Genomic DNA, 19,358 nt, shown 5'->3' with positions numbered 1-19,358 from the left:
ACTTGGGCCATATCCTCTCATTCCCAAAGCCTTCATGGGCCCGTGTGGACAGAAGGTGTCTGTGTAAAACTGTACCAATCTGACATTACGTGTCCCTGAGGGGTGCGGAACATCACGTTGGTGCAAAGTGCGGATCCGTATCACGTGATCCGTCTGACGTAATAGTGATGTCAGGCGGGGTGGCGAAGTGCGGATTCGTCACAACGACCATATTAGTTGTCAACTTGCTAGGAAATAACAGCTATGCTTAGCAGAACTAAGCTAATAAAGTAAACAGCGACTCACTTTAATTGCCAGTTATTTTGTTGGAAATTGTAGAGTATATATGTATTACTTCACATAGGTAGAGATGCAGTCAAGTGAGATTGGGTGAATAGGCAATGAGACACATCCTTATCACCACAGCCATAAATAAGTGAACGAATAACAGGGAAGGAATCAAAGGTTAATGATAGAGAATATACTCAGTGTGCAGTTCATGTACAGTCTTTTTCATGAAAGGAACTATCAAATTACCTACAACCCGGGAACAGACACGTATTTTTACAAGATCTGGACTGTCCCGTGTAAAATGGGGCCCCTATTGGCCCTATGTATTCTCTTTGTCTTTCCTATGGGATGCTACTCACAAGGTAAGAGCTGTGACATCTGATGTCTAAAACGTTTTGTCTTTACAATAAACGTCTGTCGATACTTACCGGTGTATATGTAAGTAAAGCACTGATGCCATGTAGTAAGGGTATGGAAATATCTTACAAAAGATGATAAAAGTTTCTTAAGTTGCCATTGACATGATTTTCTGTGATATCTTCTGAATTTGTAGACTCGGGTCAAATCATCTATAGATTAATCTACTATGTTTTACATAATTTCTTCTAAAATATTATATCCCCAATACAAATGCAGAACTTACTGAAAATGTTTGATGATGGGTATACTGGTTACACTGGGTATACTGGCCGTGTTGGGGAAAGCCCGGTGAGGCTGATACTGATAACTTATCACCTCCACTTTCCTTACCTCGTACGGTAACGGCCATCAGTCCTTAGATCTGTAGCAAAGACCTCCAATATAGTATCCATTATGGTTATATTTATTAATATGTCCGTATACAAGAAGATGGGGAGGGGGACTAGCAGGGAACAGATCTTTCTTATCACCACCATTTCCTTTTGTATGTATGTTCATCCTTTTCTTAGATTATAATTGTTATGTTCTGCTACCAGAGCTAAGGAAAGAGAGGAAATCTGTCCCTACGATAGAACTCAGCTGAATCCCTACGATGTAACAGGGAACCTGATCCTGCGATCAGACCTGCTAAAGTCCTAAGCTAGTCTGTACGGAGACCTATAGATGTGGGGAAGGAATCCCTACAAGTACTAAGGACTGGGAGGAAAAATGGGACACCTCCTAACAGAAATAGTAGCAGACAGACAAACAAACAAAATATATAGAACACTGAGGTCCGTAGACCAAGCAAACTAACAGAGTTAGATACAGAGCACAGGCTAGCTAGAAAGTAGTTATACAATGAAGTCCAGCAAAGCCAGAAGGACGGAGCAGGATTAAATAGGCCAACGAGGTCATGTGACCAGCAAAGGAAAAAAACTAATAGCAAGGTTCTAACAGTACCCCCCCTTCTAAGAGGATCCTCCGGATCCCCTAGGACCAGGCTTATCAGGAAATCTCCTGTGAAACGCTCTGATAAGTCTGGACGCGGAAACATCATCTGACCTCACCCAAGAGTTATCCTCGGGTCCGAAACCTTTCCAGGCCACCAGATACTGTAAACTACCTCTATACTGTCTAGAGTTAAGGATGCGAGAAATTTCATATTCCCCGTCCTCCACCACCGGAGGAACAGAGGCAGAGGCGTCACCATCCGACACAACAGCTTTTTTTAACAGAGAGACATGAAATACCGGATTAATTCTCCAGGAGGTAGGAACCTCCAACCTAACAGCAGATTGGTTGACAACCTGAAGCACCTTAAAGGGCCCTACAAACTTGGGACCCAATTTCTTAGAAGGAATCCTCAACCGCAGATTCCTAGAGGACAACCAAACCATGTCACCAACAGCGAACAAAACCTCCTGTCATTTCCTATCAAAGTAGTCTTTAGATTTTCTGTTGGCCTCCTGAAGATTACCACGCACATCCGTCCAAACTCTCTCCAAATCACCGGAAAAATTCTCCTCCTCAGGCACGGCAGATCCCAACTTGGAGAACGACCCAAACGACGGATGTCTCCCAGAACAACAAAAAAAAGGCGAACAACCAGCAGAAGAAGATGTATGATTGTTCAGAGCAAATTCAGCAAGTGGCAGAAACTCAGACCACCCCTCTTGATTGTCTGCCACAAAACAACGCAAGAACTGCTCAACATCCTGGTTTTTCCTTTCTGTCTGGCCATTAGATTCAGGATGATATCCGGACGAGAACGACAGATGAACTCCCAACCTGTCACAAAAGGCACGCCAAAAACGAGCCACGAACTGAGGACCCCTATCAGAAACAATGTCAGTAGGAACGCCATGAAGTCTGACAATTTCCTTGACAAAGGCCTTAGCGAGAGTTTTAGCGCAGGGCAGTTTGACGAAGGGAACCAAGTGACACATCTTGCTAAAACGGTCCACGACCACCCAGATGACAGTAAAACCCTCAGAGGGGGGAAGGTCAGTTATAAAGTCCATAGCCAAATGTGTCCAAGGAGCACTGGGAACCTCCAAAGGACAAACCAACCCCGCAGCAGGAGTATGTGAGGACTTAGATCTAGCACATATAGTACATTGACGCACCCACTTAATGACTTCCTTCTGCCATCCAGGCCACCAAAAACTGCGACCCACCAGTCTCTTGGTCTCAGAGATTCCGGGATGACCTGCCAACCGAGATTCGTGACACTCAACAAACAAATCTCTCCTAAAGGTACCGGGCACAAACAACCTCCCATGAGGAGTGTTAGATGGGGCATTCTCCTGTGCTTTAAGAATCTCATCTTCCAAAACGGAGTCCAAAGCAGCTATCACAACACCTTCTTGTAAAATGTTCTCCTCTTTCTCAGCACCGACTATGGGAGAAAAACTGCGAGACAAGGCATCCGCCTTAACATTCTTAGTACCAGGGATGTAAGTAACGGAGAAATTAAACCGCGAGAAAAACAGTGCCCACCTAGCCTGACGGGCATTCAGGCGCTTGGCAGCATCAAGATATATCAGATTTTTATGATCCGTAAGAACCTGAACGGGAAATTCCGCACCTTCCAAGAAGTGGCGCCAGTGTTCAAATGCGAGTTTAATAGCCAATAATTCCCGATTACCAATATCGTAATTCAGTTCAGTCTCCGAAAATTTTTTTGAAAAAAAGGCACAGGGATGTAATCCATCCCCGTTATCCTGAGACAATACTGCGCCAACCCCCACCGAAGAAGCATCAACCTCAACCAAAAACGGCTTAGTCACATCAGGCTGCATAAGGATGGGAGCAGAGGTGAACCTCTCCTTGAGATACACAAAAGCTTCAATGGCCTCAGAAGACCACTGAACCGCATCAGCACCTTTCCTGGTGAGATCGGTCAGAGGTTTGACAATACTAGAAAATTTTTTTATGAATTTTCTGTAATAATTGGCGAAACCTAAAAACCTCTGTATCGATTTCAAACCAATAGGCCTAGGCCATTCCTGTACAGCTTGAACTTTAACCGGGTCCATCTCAAAACCTTCGCTGGAGATAATGTAACCCAAAAAACTAATTCTCTGTACAGCGAACTCACATTTCTCCAGCTTAGCAAAAAGCGAATTGTCCATTAACAATTGTAATACCTCACGTACGCTCCGCCAATGAGACTCCAGATCCGGCGAATAAATCAAAATGTCATCCAAATACACAACCACATTTTTGCCGATCAAAGGTCTAAGGATGTCATTAATAAGATTCTGAAAAAATGCAGGAGCATTAGTAAGACCAAAAGGCATAACCAGATTCTCAAAATGACCCACAGGAGTGTTAAAAGCAGTCTTCCATTCGTCACCCTCCTTCATGCGCAACAGATTGTATGCCCCCTTAAGGTCAATTTTAGAGAACCACTTGGCCCCCATTAACTGGTTAAACAGATCAGGAATCAATGGCAGTGGGTAAAGATTGCGTACAGTAATTTTGTTAATCTCACGAAAATCCAGACAAGGACGTAAACCGCCGTCCTTTTTTTTTACAAAAAAAAATCCAACCGCCACAGGAGACTTAGAGGGCCTAATGTGACCGGCGGCCAAACTTGTCTGTATGTATTCCTCCAAAGCCTTCCTCTCAGGAATAGTAAGGTTAAATAAACGACTTTTAGGAAGAGTCGCTCCAGGGACAAATTCAATAGAACAATCATAGTCTCTATGGGGAGGCAAAACCTGCGATTCCTTCTCAGAAAAAACTCTCCAAAAATCCTGAATAGGAACAGGTAATTCTCCCCTATCCAAAGCTGCAATACGCCCGTTACAACACTTGTCATAACATTTATGGCTCCAGGATTTAATTTCATTGGTAGACCAATCCAGTACAGGATTGTGAAATTTTAACCAGGGCAATCCCAATATTACTGGAGAAGGCAAGTTATTCAAAACTACCAAATCCAATTTCTCATGGTGAACACCATTAATAGTGAGAGGAAATTCACAGACCTTGAGAGTAATATTCTTCAAAGGGGAACCATCCACAGAAACCACAGCAATGGGGGATGATAAAGGTTCGGGTTTTAAATTGAGTTTTTCCAAGAATCCCCCATCAATAACATTCAGAGTAGACCCGCAATCAACAAACACCCGAAATTCCATTAATTTTTCCTGAGCAATCGTGGAAGCAGCCAAAAATACACCCTTGGAATTTAAACAGGCAATACAGGCATGATTGACCATTTTTTTTTCTTTCTTCATACGAAGCTCACAGCCTTTAATCAAATGACCAGATTTTCCGCAATAGAAACACAAGCCTTCAGAAAATTGACGGTCTTTTTCTTGAGAGCGAGGTGCCACCGATCCAATCTCCATCGGTTCACCACTGTTAGTACACACATTCTCATAACCAGAAACTGACATAACAGAGGATTTGCTCTCATTAACCCTTGCACGCAGTCTCCTATCCACCCGTATAGCTAATTGCATAGCCTGTTGCAAATCTTCAGGTGTAGGATAAGCAATTAGCAGGTCTTTAACCCTTTCATTGAGCCCAGCAAGAAATAGACTTTTCAGAGCAGAATCGTTCCACCCTGTTTGAGTAGACCAACGACGGAAATGAGTACAATATTTTTCCATATTACCTGATCCCTGTCTCAAACGTCTTAACTCAGTCTCAGCTGATGCGACACGGTCAGGATCATTATATAATAGTCCCAAAGCAGAAAAAAAACTATCCACTGATCTGAAGCATGTATCACTAGGTTGCAAAGAAAAGGCCCACTCCTGAGGCTCTTTGCGCAAAAGTGACATTATGAACCCTATGCGCTGGGATTCATCCCCAGAGGACTTGGGTCTCAAACGAAAATACAATAAGCAAGCATTTTTAAATGAAAAAAATTCTCGGTGTTCACCAAAAAATAAATCCGGCAAACATACCTTAGGCTCCAAGAAATGTGCTCCAGGACAGTTACTCACGTGCTGACGGAGCTCGGCCACCTCCAGAGAGAGTCCCTGCAGGCGATGAGCCAAATCCTGAACCGACACCATGATGGAACAGAAAAATCTTTCCTTAGAGAATTTGCAGGCTGGACTTACTGTTATGTTCTGCTACCAGAGCTAAGGAAAGAGAGGAAATCTGTCCCTACGATAGAACTCAGCTGAATCCCTACGATGTAACAGGGAACCTGATCCTGCGATCAGACCTGCTAAAGTCCTAAGCTAGTCTGTACGGAGACCTATAGATGTGGGGAAGGAATCCCTACAAGTACTAAGGACTGGGAGGAAAAATGGGACACCTCCTAACAGAAATAGTAGCAGACAGACAAACAAACAAAATATATAGAACACTGAGGTCCGTAGACCAAGCAAACTAACAGAGTTAGATACAGAGCACAGGCTAGCTAGAAAGTAGTTATACAATGAAGTCCAGCAAAGCCAGAAGGGCGGAGCAGGATTAAATAGGCCAACGAGGTCATGTGACCAGCAAAGGAAAAAACCTAATAGCAAGGTTCTAACAATAATATTGTAAAGGGTGGAATTATATGTGACTAGTTTGTCAGACTTTTAACTTTTATTAATATTGATAAATGGCCTTTAGGGTTTTCTTTCCATTGGAGTTGTTCACCTGGGGATCACATTCCCTTTTTTTTTTGCTTTTTTGGCGTGTATGTACTACAATACAATTCTTGTAGTTAAACTATATAAGGCTGCAGGTTTGGACAGAGGAATTTCCGGAGAAACAAAAACTATGTAGGTAGAGAGTACACCAACAGGTCACCTTCACCATCAAATGGATATCTGTCCTCATCCTCCTCTTTTTTTAGAGCAGAGAACTCTCAGGGACTACCCCCTAAGGAGCAAGTTTCATTAAACAGGAACCAGATTATTAATGTGTCTAATCATGTACTGAGCACTTATGAAATCAATGTGTTGAGTAAAGGTCTCTCGTATGTACCTACAAACTGTTTCAATTGCTTTCAATGGGTAAAAGATGTTAATCTCTTTGGTCGGAAATTGAAATGGAAAAAAAATTTTAAGTTCCATAATAGGGAAGAATGCAAAGCCCTTGTCTATCTGAGGATGACTTTGAAAATCTAAATATCCTGGTAGATCTGGAAAAAGAAAACATGAGAGATAGAGGTACAGGACCTTTCACAAACTTGAAAAATAAGAGTAAAAAGATGCCACCATCTGGTGACTTCTCTAGTGTGGATATATTTATCAATCTGGTGGAAAGGGACTTGTGTAAAATTTCCAATATTGGGGATTTAGGATCTAATTTGACAGCTGAGGCGGAATCTGCCTTTAGTTAGGTCCCTAGAGGAAAATAAACATCTGATATTCAAGACCTCGGATAAGGGCGGGAATATTGTCATAATGGACCATTAACAATGTCTAACGATGTGTGATAGAATACTCATGGACAGAGACACATATGAGACTCTCCCTGGGGATCCCTTAACTGAATATAAGAAATCATTGCTGGCAATTCTGGACCAGGCTCTGAATGAACATCTGGTGTCCAAGAATGAGTATGATTTCTTATGTCCAACTTTCCCGATTACTCACACTTTTTACACCTTACCCAAGATACATAAAGGCCTCAGTCCACTTAAAGGACGCCCTATAGTCTCTGGTGTTGACAGCTTGACACAAAACAGTGGGATTTATCTTGATCGTACTTTACGCCCCTATGTAACAATGCTACCATCATATATTAGAGATACAACTGATCTTCTTAAGAAACTTGAGGGGATCCATGTTGATGCAAATAACATCTTGGCGTCAATAGATGTGGAAGCATTGTATAGCAATATGCCACATGGGGCCAGCCTACAAGCTGTTAAATATTATCTCAGATCCAGAGCAGTGGAGTGTGAGAAACACAATAATTTTCTATTGAACCTCCTTGAATATGTACTGACCCACAACTACTTCCTCTTTAATGGTGAATACCTCCACCAGCTGAGGGGTACCGCGATGGGGAGCCCCTGTGCCCCCTCTTATGCAAACATCTTCCTGGGCTGGTGGGAGGAAACCCATATATTTGGGGAAGAGGGGTGGTGGCAAGATAAGATCACGTTGTGGGTCAGATACATAGGGTCATCAGCTTACTTACTTACTTACATATCAATGAAGTGGGAATAAAATTTACTTCGGAATCTAATCACACATGATTATCTTTTCTGGATCTGATGATTATTAAAGACGAATGGGGACATCTACAAACGATCACACACTGCAAGCCAACAGCAACTAACAGTCTTCTACGGGGCGACAGCCACCACCCTTTGGCACTGAGAAGAGGGATACCAAAGGACCAATTCCTAGAAGAAATTGTTCTGATGTAGGTGACTATCGACGGCAATCTTCTGACTTGAAATATAGATTTAAGGAGAGGGGCTATCCAACACACATCTTGAATCAAGCGTGTGATCACGCAATAAAATGTAAGAGAGATTCCCTTCTTGAGGGTCATCCGAGAGCGGGGAGTGATATATCTAGATTGATAGGAACCTTTGATAATAAGAATGAACAGGTCTTTGCGATTCTCAGGAGACATTGGGATATTCTGATATCGGACCCGGACTTAAAGGGTGCTATTTCTACATCGCTGAGTGTGACATTTAGAAAGGGACGAACCTTGAAGGATCGACTGGTCCATAGTTTTTGCCAAAAACCACCAGGGATGGGGACTTGGCTTAACAGAAAGATCTGTGGGTTTTTTCGATGCAATGATTGCAAGACATGTCAACAGATGAGTCCAGGAAAGTCGTTTGTTAGTGCTTCAACTGGTAAGAGGTTTTTTATATGGGACTTCTGTAATTGTAAAACAGATAGTGTCATCTACAAAGCCACCTGCTCTTGTCCTCTTGATTATGTTGGGAAGCCGTGTAGAGAATTTAGACGCAGGGTGGGTGAACATCTAGGGGACATACGCCATGAGAGAGATACACCACTGGCGAGACACATGAATGGGGTTCATCATGGCAATATAAAAGAGATTTCATTTAACATCTTGGAAAAAGTAAGACGTAATGCTAGAAAGGGAGATCATGATAAACAAGTACTCCAGAAGGAGTGTGAATCGATATTTAGACTAAATAGCATTACACCGAAAGGCATTAATGAACAGCTGTCATATGCCCCTTTCTTATAGGTTCTTTTTTATGGTTTGTTGTTTTTTTTCAGAGGGATCTTCTGGTACATCACTCAGGCCCAGTTTTGGACTTAAAATTGATTATTGACCTGCCATGATCTATGGGTTGTCCTATGCTTGGGAAACCCGCATCTTGATTTATCTTTACATCGTGTATATTCTCCTTCCCATGTCCATTAGGTTTACCTTTATGTACATCATATTTGTATATGGATAAAATAAACCCCCACTCTAAGCTGAACTCCTTCTGCAGGATATTTAGGGATAGCCAGCGTGGAGCGGGGGTGCCAAAATCGCTAACTTTAATTAGGGTGTCAACCTCCGCAGATAGGCAGGAATCAGCATATAGGTGATAATTTAGGGCCTGGTCAGTGGTATATTCAGTGTAGAGGTCTATGGAAGAGTGATCCTACTTGTTTGTTTTAATTATGCACTACAATCACTTTTTTCATTGGGTTTCACTTATCCTTGTGAGGTACTGAAAGACTCGCTATATCATTCTATATAATCCTTTCTACATGTATAAAGGAAGGGATTACTTGATTATGATAAATGTTATACTAGCTGTGTGAGATACCCCCTTTTTTGCCAATAGGGCTCTGTGGGATAAACCAATAGAGTCCAGTACCTCTAGTGTGTTTTTTTCACAATAATATGTATGTTGGTCCACTTTTTAAAGAGATTTTTCTGATTAAAGGTTTTTTATTCTGAGGTTACATGTTAGCCACGTTTTTTCCTCAGAACAGTTGTATTATAATATAAAAAGGCTGCGGGTTAAAAAGAATACACTAGCACTATATATATATTACATATCGTATTGACGTCTGTGAAAGAGGGAATCTAAATCACCTGTGTAGGTGCAGCCTTAGAAATGTGCGAGTTGTGATGTCACACAGAATGTAGAAATGGCTCCATGTTGAGAGAAACACCAATAGTGGTCCGGTACTCCATATTCATGCCGAAAGAAAATCTAAAAGCACTATAAGTGGAATACATTATGTATGGTGCTGTATCTGGTCTATAGAAAAAGAAACAGTTAAATCAGCTTACTACTAAACTGTAAGAAATGCCGTAGTATCCTATGGATCGGGGCACGGATTCGAGCAGACAATGAAGTGATGAAAGTAGGGTGGGGACGGAATAAGTCCCAGCATCGTAGAAAAATATTAGTAGTTGAAAAAAAAACACATTTTATTGATGGTTTACTTCATTAAAAATATATGAAAAAAATAAAAGAAAGGGAGGAAAAACGCATATGCATCTTACGCGTTTCGAACTGTAACGAGTCCTTATTCATAGGTATGGATAAGCTATATATGCAAAAGTACTCCAGTTCACCATGGTTGTCTCCTCCTTGCGGTCCGGTGCATGGAAGTGTAGCACCCTGGGGGTTCGGTTGCTACAGAGGTATTGCATCTCACCCAGAGGTGTGATATCTCACTCTCAGGTAAGGATGGAGTGTGGACCAGGACCCCGACACCTGCATGCATTACACCACATTTCCGAGGGACAGGGCGACCGATATGCTCCAAGTAGAGCACGACAGTCCCTGTCCCTGGCTGGAGTGGGGGGGAGGGAACACCTAGGAAAGGGGGAACCCTGTAGTGCAGGAGCAGGGAGGAAGCAGTTCCTGGGTACACCTAGGGAGAGGTACAAAAGGTGGGCACCATCTTAGTTCAGAGAGAAGTCGGTTCAGTGGAGTCAGAGAGAGGATGTGACAGAGCAGGACTCTGTGGAGCTCTGCTCCGGACGCGGGTCTAGCCTGTGAGACCCAGTCAGCACTGAAAGGAGGGAGAGAGAGTAGGGGAGAAGAGATGAAGAAGAGAGGAGGAGGCTCCAGGAACACTGAGGAAAGAAGGGACCCCAGGGACGTGGACCGGCTGGTAGCCAACATACGCCCTCATCTACCTGAGTAGTGGGGTCAGGCCAAGGGGGAGACCGGTCCCCGAAACTAGTAGAGGCGGGGAACTACCCTCAACTAGAAACCGGAGGCTGTGACATTTTATATGGTGCAGCCCCTCGCTACACCCGCTAGGAAGGCACCACATAGGGTCAGGGAAACTGGCGCCGAAGTTTACCCAGAGAAGGCCCGAGGCAGCCGGACAGAAGCGTGGTCACTGGTGGGGTATGACAGGCCAGAGGAAGGATACGCAAAGGGGTCCTGCGAAGCGCTCCAAAATCATCTGGGAGTTGGCCGAGCCCCCTCACCTGGTGAACATGGTGCGACGCAGGAAGTTACAGCCGGCAGGAGTAATGTGGAATAACGAACTGTGAGTAAAGACCCTGGACTGCATTACAGAGACTCTGAGTCATTATTCCCACACACCATCACCCCCATCATCCACCTACACTGCCCTGGGGCTACACTCTTCCCGTGGAGAGTTATACCATCCCTGTGCTGCTCACCAACATCAGCCCCAGCGGTCTGCCCTGCAGCGGCGGTTCATCCTGACCGCAATCCATGGGTGGCGTAGTCGGACATTTGAAAATAATGAAAACCATATTAATAGACTGCCACTGGTTTGACCACCCTGAGCCACGGGACCGGGTCATCGCCACGGTGACTACAACCCCCAGCATCCCACCAAAGGCCCGGTTCCGGGTTCCCCACGCGGCCCACAGGGCGAGTCAGAAGCGTCTCTGGCAAGGCAGATATAATGCAGAAAGATGTAGTAAATCCAGCTCACAGGCTCACAATCTTCTTTATTAAAGAGGCTGTCCACTACTTTTACATCGATGACCTAGCCTTATGATAGGTTATCAATGTCTGATTGGCCCGGATAACGGGTCCAACACCCAACAACAGCTGTTATCGGTGTCGGTGGCCTTTGGCAGGAAGTACTCACATGTGAAGCTGGCCATCTTCTGATAGTGGCTGCCGCAAAGTACTACACATTCACATCCTAATGATTTAGGATGGAGGCGGATGTGCAGTACCAAGTGTCACCCACTACTAGAAGACGGAACCGCTCGGCAAGTGAGTATTTGTGGCCGCCAGCCACCGCCGACACTGATAACAGCTGATCGGCGGGGGTGCCGGGTGAAGGACCCCGGACAATCAGACATAAAAGTAGTGGACAACATCTTTAATTTAAGTATATACAAAAGGAGGACATGGCTAAAAGAAACACGCGTTTTAGGTGCCTTAGCATCCTTACTCATGAGTAAGGGTGCTAAGGCACGTGAAATGCATAGATGTACAGTAGGTAGCATGTTTGTTTTAGTCATGTCATTCTTTTGTATATACTTACCTCAATAAAGAAGATTGCGAGCCCCTGAGCTGAAATTACTTCATCCTTCTGCAAGGATCTATAGCTATGAATAAGGACTCGCTACAGTCTGAAATGCGTTAGTTCATATGCATTTTTCCTCCCTTTCTTTTATTTTTTTCATATATTTTTTAATGAAACAAGCTTCCCCAATAAAATGTGATTTTTAACTACTAATATTTTTCTACAGTGCTGGAATTTGTCCCTCCCTCATCTTTCATTACTTCACTGTATCTGGCCACTGTATTTTGGTATTGTTGACCTCTGTATGGTGGTATTTATTGTTATGTGCACTGCTACATAGGTTTGTATATTGTGCGCCACTGAACTATACTGCCCAATATGCCTTGCTTGTGGGTAGCTTTAATTGTTTTTTCCCAAAATATAACAGTATAATAATTATGAAAAACTAGATGGAGGCCCCATGCTATCGCATCGGTAGGCCGGTAATGTCGCGATTGGGGCAGGCTTTGCAGCGTTGAGAATCTCTCCCCCCATGTGCTCACCCACCTATCCACTCTCTCTTTCCCCCATGTGCTGACTTCTCCCGTCTGTGCTCTCTTCTTTGACCTGTCTACCCCATGTGCTATCCCCCTTGTCTGCTGTCTCTCTCCTTCCTGTGCTGTGTTCTCCCCTCATGCGCTATCCCATTTGAGCTGTCTCCCCCCTGTGATCTGTCTCTCACCCCCCTGTGCACATTCTCTCTCCCCCATCTGCTGTCTTCTCCTCTCATGTGATCTCTTCTTTGACCTGTGTACCTCATGTGCTCTCCCCCTTGTCTGCTCTGTCTCTCGACCCCTGTGCTGTCTTCTTCCCTCATGTGTTCTCTCGTTTGAGAACACCGCCGGGATCAGCCGAATGATTCACTGCGCCTGTGCGGAATTCGCACAGGCGCGGTAAATCAGTTTGCCGCCATCTTTGTGCAGGCAGATAGCGGCGTCACATTAAAACTGCGCATGCGCTCCTCCTGTACAGAGATGGCGGCGGTCAGTGAATCATTTGGTTGATCCCGGCATTTGGTTGTACGGCGTGTTTGCGACGGTGTTCCGCTGGTGGTACCGCGCAAGAGGCTGGTACCACCAGCAGTCTCTATATTGAGACACCCTATCACTTGGGTGTCCCAATATGGTGGTCGACGAACTTCCGCCGCTTGGAATTCTGGGATTCGGACACATCTGGACGGAACAGGATGTGAAGACATTACAAAGTAATTATATTATAGATGTATTATGGCCGTGTGCAAACACAAACAGCGGAGGGTTATGTAAAAAGACCAGAATATGGGCCCCTCACTCTTGAATAGCCCAGAAAAGAAACCCACCTTTCACAAATAATTGATAGCCATGAAAGCATAGGAAGGGGTTCTTTACGGTAAGAGCAGTGAGAATATGGAATTCACTGAGTGAGGAGACGGTAATGTCGGATTCACTACACCAGTTCAAGCGGGGACTGGATGCTTTTCTAGATACCAGGCAGATTTCAGCATATACTTAAAAATAGAATAAAATAGTAGGTTGATACAGGGATTTATTCTGACTGCTGGTTTCAGAGTCGGGAGGGAATTTTTCCTCAGGTGAAGATTGGCTAAATCATTTGGGGTTTTTGCCCTCCTCTGGATCAACTTTAGCAATTACAGAACTAACAGGTCGAACTTGATGGACGCAAGTCTTTATTCGGCTTTACTAACTATGTAACTATGTAAATTCAATAGCACAGTCCTTCACGTACAAACTTTTAAGCAGTAATAAGCTACTTTTAAAGAGTAGTCATTGTTTTAAATTTTTTTTAAATTTTCATAAATGAATAGTACACATGAAAATAAGCAACTTTGTAATCTATCTTACAAGAGAAATCTGCTTCTTTCCTCCTGAACACTCTCTAAATTCTCAATTCATCTGTCCTCAGTGTCGGCTTATCTAAATGCACCTTCAGGCTTATTTTGAAATATTTTACTAGAGCAATCCCATGGCATAAAAATCAAAAGCCAAAAACCTTTTAATGCATTAATGCTCAATAACAGATATGTACGTCATGGAAAGAGTCAGGGAATGTAGAGCAGGCTCAGGAGCTGAGCTTGCGCCACACAGAAAGATGCTGGCTTTGTCACATAGCTGTATTACTGTACTTATTTGGTATTACCGCGTTCGTAATGGTCAGTCCGATCTATCAAAATATACAATTGTTCAACCCATATGGTAAATGTCATTAAAAAAAATCATAATAAACTGTGCAGAAGGTCCAAAAGTATGATCACAAACCACAAAGTCATTTGACTTCAAGGTTTGAAAACCTTGAAACGCGTTGACGAAATAAACTAAATTCATGCTTCATCTTTGTGTATGATAATACTTTTGGACTTTCGGCAGCACGGATTCTGAACTACCATATGATATTTCTCATCTATTACATTGTATCCCATTGGTGGTCCTGCAGCAGCCTATTACATGCTACTATAGGAGTTGTATGAAGAAGAGCATTGCAGTTCCGGACCCGAGGTGCACAAGTAGGATTCCAATCTGTTGTTCAGGTTGTAAAATACACTTGCCACTCATATAATACATTCAAAGTGATTTTTTTTATTAAATGTGGAAAATCCAGAAAATAATACAAGACGTTCCGATCAATATAAGACCTTCATCAGTCCTCTGGATGGTGAACAGCTGCCTGAAGTAGCGCTAAGTGTATGTCTGCGGTATCCACCACTTAGACAGGAGCACTTTGAATGTATTATATGAGTGCCTTGTGTCTTTTACGTTTATAGGAGTTGTGACTATAACAACCCTACCAGGTGAGTGCACCTTTGATCTTCTATACCACTTGTCTACCGGATGAGACTCTATTTTGCACTTTTTTGTCTCTCCAGTTACTTTATTTGATTTGCTAATAAAAAAAGATCGAAATGTCAAAATTTATGGGTTTTTTTGCTACGAAGCAACAAAATGTGCACTCCAAGCTAAAAAAAACAAGTCCTCACACTGCTCTATTGACGAGGAAAATAAAAAGGCTATAGGCCTCGGAAAATGGTGACACAAGCCCAAATTTTTTTTTTAAAAGTTCAGAAATTTTTTTAAGCCACTAGCATAGTAAAAAAACCTATACATATGTGGTATCGCCGTAACTGTACTGACCTGAAGAATTATGTTGCCATGCCATTTTAACTGCACAATTAATGCTGTAAAAATAAAACTAATTCACCATTTCACCGCAGTAATTGTTTTCCTATTTTTACATAAACTATAGGGTAAAATGAGTCATGTTTTTCAAAACTATAACTCATTGCACAAAAAAACAACAAAATATATAAGTCATGGCTCTTTGAAAAAGGTGAGTAAAAAATTAAAATGCAAAAATTAAAATTGGTTGCTTCCTTAAAGGTGTTGTCCACTACTAGGAGAACCCCTTTTCAATCTGAATGTTTGTCCCCGTTAAAGTAAAAACACCTATACTCAGCTCCTGTGCCGGCACCGTTCCATCAGTGTCGACACTCACTTCCCCGGGCTCACGTGAGGTTGTTATGACACATGAGCCTTGCGCAGTGCTGGCATCACTGTCCCCACCTTCGGATATATTGTCACGGGTTTGTCAGATGTAACAGACAGTCGCTCTGGATCTGGCTGCAGAAGATCATTGTGTTTGGCATTGCAGATGCCTTCTTAATCCTTCTTACTTTTGGACCCAGCGGCAACCTCCCTTCTGCTCTGATTGACACACCCTGGTCTGGGTGTTTATAAACTTTCAGTCTGCTTCAGGGAGTCGCTGTTGATATTCTCATTTTCCCTTGTGAAGGTTTGGAGCAATAGCAGTCAGCTAGCTTCCTCTCTGGTGCCCTTGGAGGACATTTGGTGTTATTGGGCAGTATGGTGGCTCAGTGGATAGCACTGCAGCTATGCAGCACTGGGGTCCTGGGTTCAAATCCCACCAAGGACAACATCTGCAAGGAGTTTGTATGTTCTCCCTGTGCTTGCGTGGGTTTCCTTCCGGTTTCCCCCACATTCCAAAGATATACTGATAGGGAATGTAGATTGTGAGCCCCAATGGGGACAGTGCCCATAATGTCTGCAAAGCTCTGTAGAATTAATGATGCTATATAAGTGAGTAAAATAAATAAATAAATAAATCTCTTTGGTGTCTGCTCAAGCTAAGTTTTCCTCCCTTGTTGTATTTAGTTTATAGTGAGGACTGACCAGTGCTCACCTCCTCCCTATCTAGGGTTCAGCTCTAGGGATATACAGGGATTAGGTTTCCTGTTCGGCGATAGGTGCGGAACCTATATAGGGACGGTAGGACAGGTAGGGGAATATTAGATATGCCTAGGGGTCTCCACTCCCCCTTTCCCTAGCATTTGGGCTACCCTCATCCGTTCGTTTTGCACTTCGTCTTTCCCACACTGTGCGTGACATTATCACTGGCCATGCATACAGTTATATGAAAAAGTTTGGGCACCCCTATTAATCTTAAGCTTAATGTTTTATAAAAATTGGTGTTTTTGCAACAGCTATTTCAGTTTGATATATGTAATAACTGTTGGACACAGTAATGTTTCTGCCTTGAAATGAGGTTTATTGTACTAACAGAAAATGTGCAATCTGCATTCAAACAAAATTTGACAGGTGCATAAGTATGGGCACCTCACCAGAAAAGTGACATTAATATTTAGTAGATCCTCCTTTTGCAAAAATAACAGCCTCTAGTCGCTTCCTGTAGCTTTTAATGAGTTCCTGGATCCTGGATGAAGGTATTTTTGACCATTCCTCTTTACAAAACAATTCCAGTTCAGTTAAGTTTGATGGTCGCCGAGCATGGACAGCCCTCTTCAAATGATCCCACAGATGTTCAATGATATTCAGGTCTGGGGACTGGGATGGCCATTCCAGAACATTGTAATTGTTCCTCTGCATGAATGCCTGAGTAGATTTGGAGCGGTGTTTTGGATCATTGTCTTGCTGAAAGATCCATCCCCTGCGTAACTTCAACTTTGTCACTGATTCTTGAACATTATTGTCAAGAATCTGCTGATACTGAGTGGAATCGAAGCGTCCCTCAACTTTAACAAGATTCCCGGTGCCGGCATTGGCCACACAGCCCCAAAGCATGATGGAACCTCCACCAAATTTTACTGTGGGTAGCAAGTGTTTTTCTTGGAATACTGTGTTTTTTTGCCGCCATGCATAACGCCTTTTTGTATGACCAAACAACTCAATCTTGGTTTCATCAGTCCACAGGACCTTCTTCCAAATAGAAATTGGCTTCTCCAAATGTGCTTTTGCATACCTCAGCCGACTCTGTTTGTGGCGTGCTTGCAGAAACGGCTTCTTTCGCATCACTCTCCCATACATCTTCTCCTTGTGCAAAGTGCGTTGTATAGTTGACCGATGCACAGTGACACCATCTGCAGCAAGTTGATGCTGCAGCTCTCTGGAGGTGGTCTGAGGATTGTCCTTGACTGATCTCACTATTTTTCTTCTCTGCCTTTCTGATGTTTTTCTTGGCCTGCCACTTCTGGCATTAACAAGAACTGTCCCTGTGTTCTTCCATTTCCTTACTATGTTCCTCACAGTGGAAACTGACAGGTTAAATCTCTGAGACAGCTTTTTGTATCCTTCCCCTGAACAACTATGTTGAATAATCTTTGTTTTCAGATCATTTGACAGTTGTTTTGAGGAGCCCATGATGCCACTCTTCAGAGGAGATTCAAACAGGAGAACAACTTGCAAGTGGCCACTTTAAGTAGCTTTTCTAATGATTGCATACACCTGGCTATGAAGTTCAAATCTCAATGAGGTTACAAAACCAAAAAAAGTGGTTTAGTAAGTCAGTAAAAAGTAGGTAGGAGTATTTAAAACAAGAAAATGATAAGGGTGCCCATACTTACGCACCTGTCAAATTTTGTTTGAATGCAGATTGCACATTTTCTGTTAGTACAATAAACCTCATTTCAAGGCAGAAACGTTACTGTGTCCAACAGTTATTACATATATCAAACTGAAATAGCTGTTGCAAAAACACCAATTTTTATAAAACAATAAGCTTAAGATTAATAGGGGTGCCCAAACTTTTTCATATAACTGTATATTATTGGAGGCAGCAGAATGTATGGGCTCCTGTCAGGTATATATTATTGGAGGCAGCAGAATGTATGGGCTCCTGTCAGGTATATATTATTGGAGGCAGCAGAATGTATGAGCTCCTGTCGGGTATATATTATTGGAGGCAGCAGAATGTATGGGCTCCTGTCGGGTATATATTATTGGAGGCAGCAGAATGTATGAGCTAGTACAATAAACCTCATTTCAAGGCAGAAACATTACTGTGTCCAACAGTTATTACATATATCAAACTGAAATAGCTGTTGCAAAAACACCAATTTTTATAAAACAATAAGCTTAACTGTAGAAAACAAAAACAAAACTGACACGGGTTTTTTTTGTGTGTTTTTTTTTCGGGTGTGTTTTTTTTGGTCCATGGATCCCATTGCTGAGCTGTCAGAGCAGCAGCACAGGTTGTCTCTGGAGGTGACTGACCTCCACTATGAGGTTCAACAACAGCGGCTGCAGGTCCTTAATTTTGGGGTCTCTGCAGGTAGGCCGGTAGAGCTTGAACCCAATGTTGCCCTCCTGGACAGGTTTTCAGGAAGTAGGGACAAGTTTTTTGTGTTCAAGGCTTGAAAACTGTTTTTTGAACTTCGTCCTTACTCTTCCAGAGATGAGGAGCAACGAATGGGAATTGTGATCTCACTACTGCAAGGAGATCCTCAATTCTGGGCTTTCTCTTTGTCTCAGGGTTCGGTTTGTCTCCAGTCTGTGGAGGGTTTTTTGGGGGCTCTAGCCCTCATTTGTGATGACCCTGACCGAATCTCCTTGGTTGAGTCGAGGTTGTGTCGCCTTCATCAGGGAAATCAGTCAGTGGAGACGTACAGCTCCAAATTCCGCATATGGGCAATTGATACAAAATGGAATGACCCAGCTCTTAGAAGCCAATTTTGTCAGGGCTTTTCTGAAAAGTTGAAAGATGCTTTGACGGTGTATGAAACCTCAGAGCCCTTGGAGGCTGCCATGTCGGTGGCTATACCTGTTGATAGACGCCTTCGGGATAGGTGGGTGAGACCACTTTCTCCGGAGCCTTCTTTTCGGGGTAATGCTCCTTTTCCGGGGGGGGGGGCGATCTGGCGGTGAACCAGTACGGGGGGAGATGGACGAGCCTATGCAGTTAGGGGGTGCCTCTGCATCGTACATTTCCCCGGAGATCCACAACAAAAAGGGCGTGTGTTTT

General features: G+C 43.2%; 1 protein-coding gene across 15 annotated transcripts in view; it reads left to right on the top strand.

Annotated features, from left to right (window-relative positions):
- The first annotated feature begins 426 nt into the window (after positions 1 to 426).
- The window catches only part of CDHR5 (cadherin related family member 5), a 113,785-nt gene continuing 94,853 nt past the window's right edge, over positions 427 to 19,358 (top strand). For 6 of the 15 annotated variants that reach the window (XM_073658655.1, XM_073658654.1, XM_073658653.1 and 3 more), the window contains exon 1: positions 428 to 632. In XM_073658655.1, coding sequence (XP_073514756.1) covers positions 449 to 632 — 184 coding nt within the window. In that variant the 5' untranslated portion in view covers positions 428 to 448. Of the gene's footprint in view, positions 633 to 19,358 lie in introns of all 15 variants that reach the window. The other 9 variants (XM_073658650.1, XM_073658658.1, XM_073658657.1 and 6 more) reach the window with 4 other exon arrangements.

Source organism: Phyllobates terribilis, unplaced genomic scaffold (genome assembly GCF_046119375.1).
Source record: "Phyllobates terribilis strain yellow unplaced genomic scaffold, ASM4611937v1 Scaffold_13__5_contigs__length_258822181, whole genome shotgun sequence".
Classification (NCBI taxonomy): domain Eukaryota; kingdom Metazoa; phylum Chordata; class Amphibia; order Anura; family Dendrobatidae; genus Phyllobates; species Phyllobates terribilis.
The sequence above is the reverse complement of the archived record's forward strand: the minus strand, read 5'-3'. Positions and strand labels throughout refer to the sequence as shown.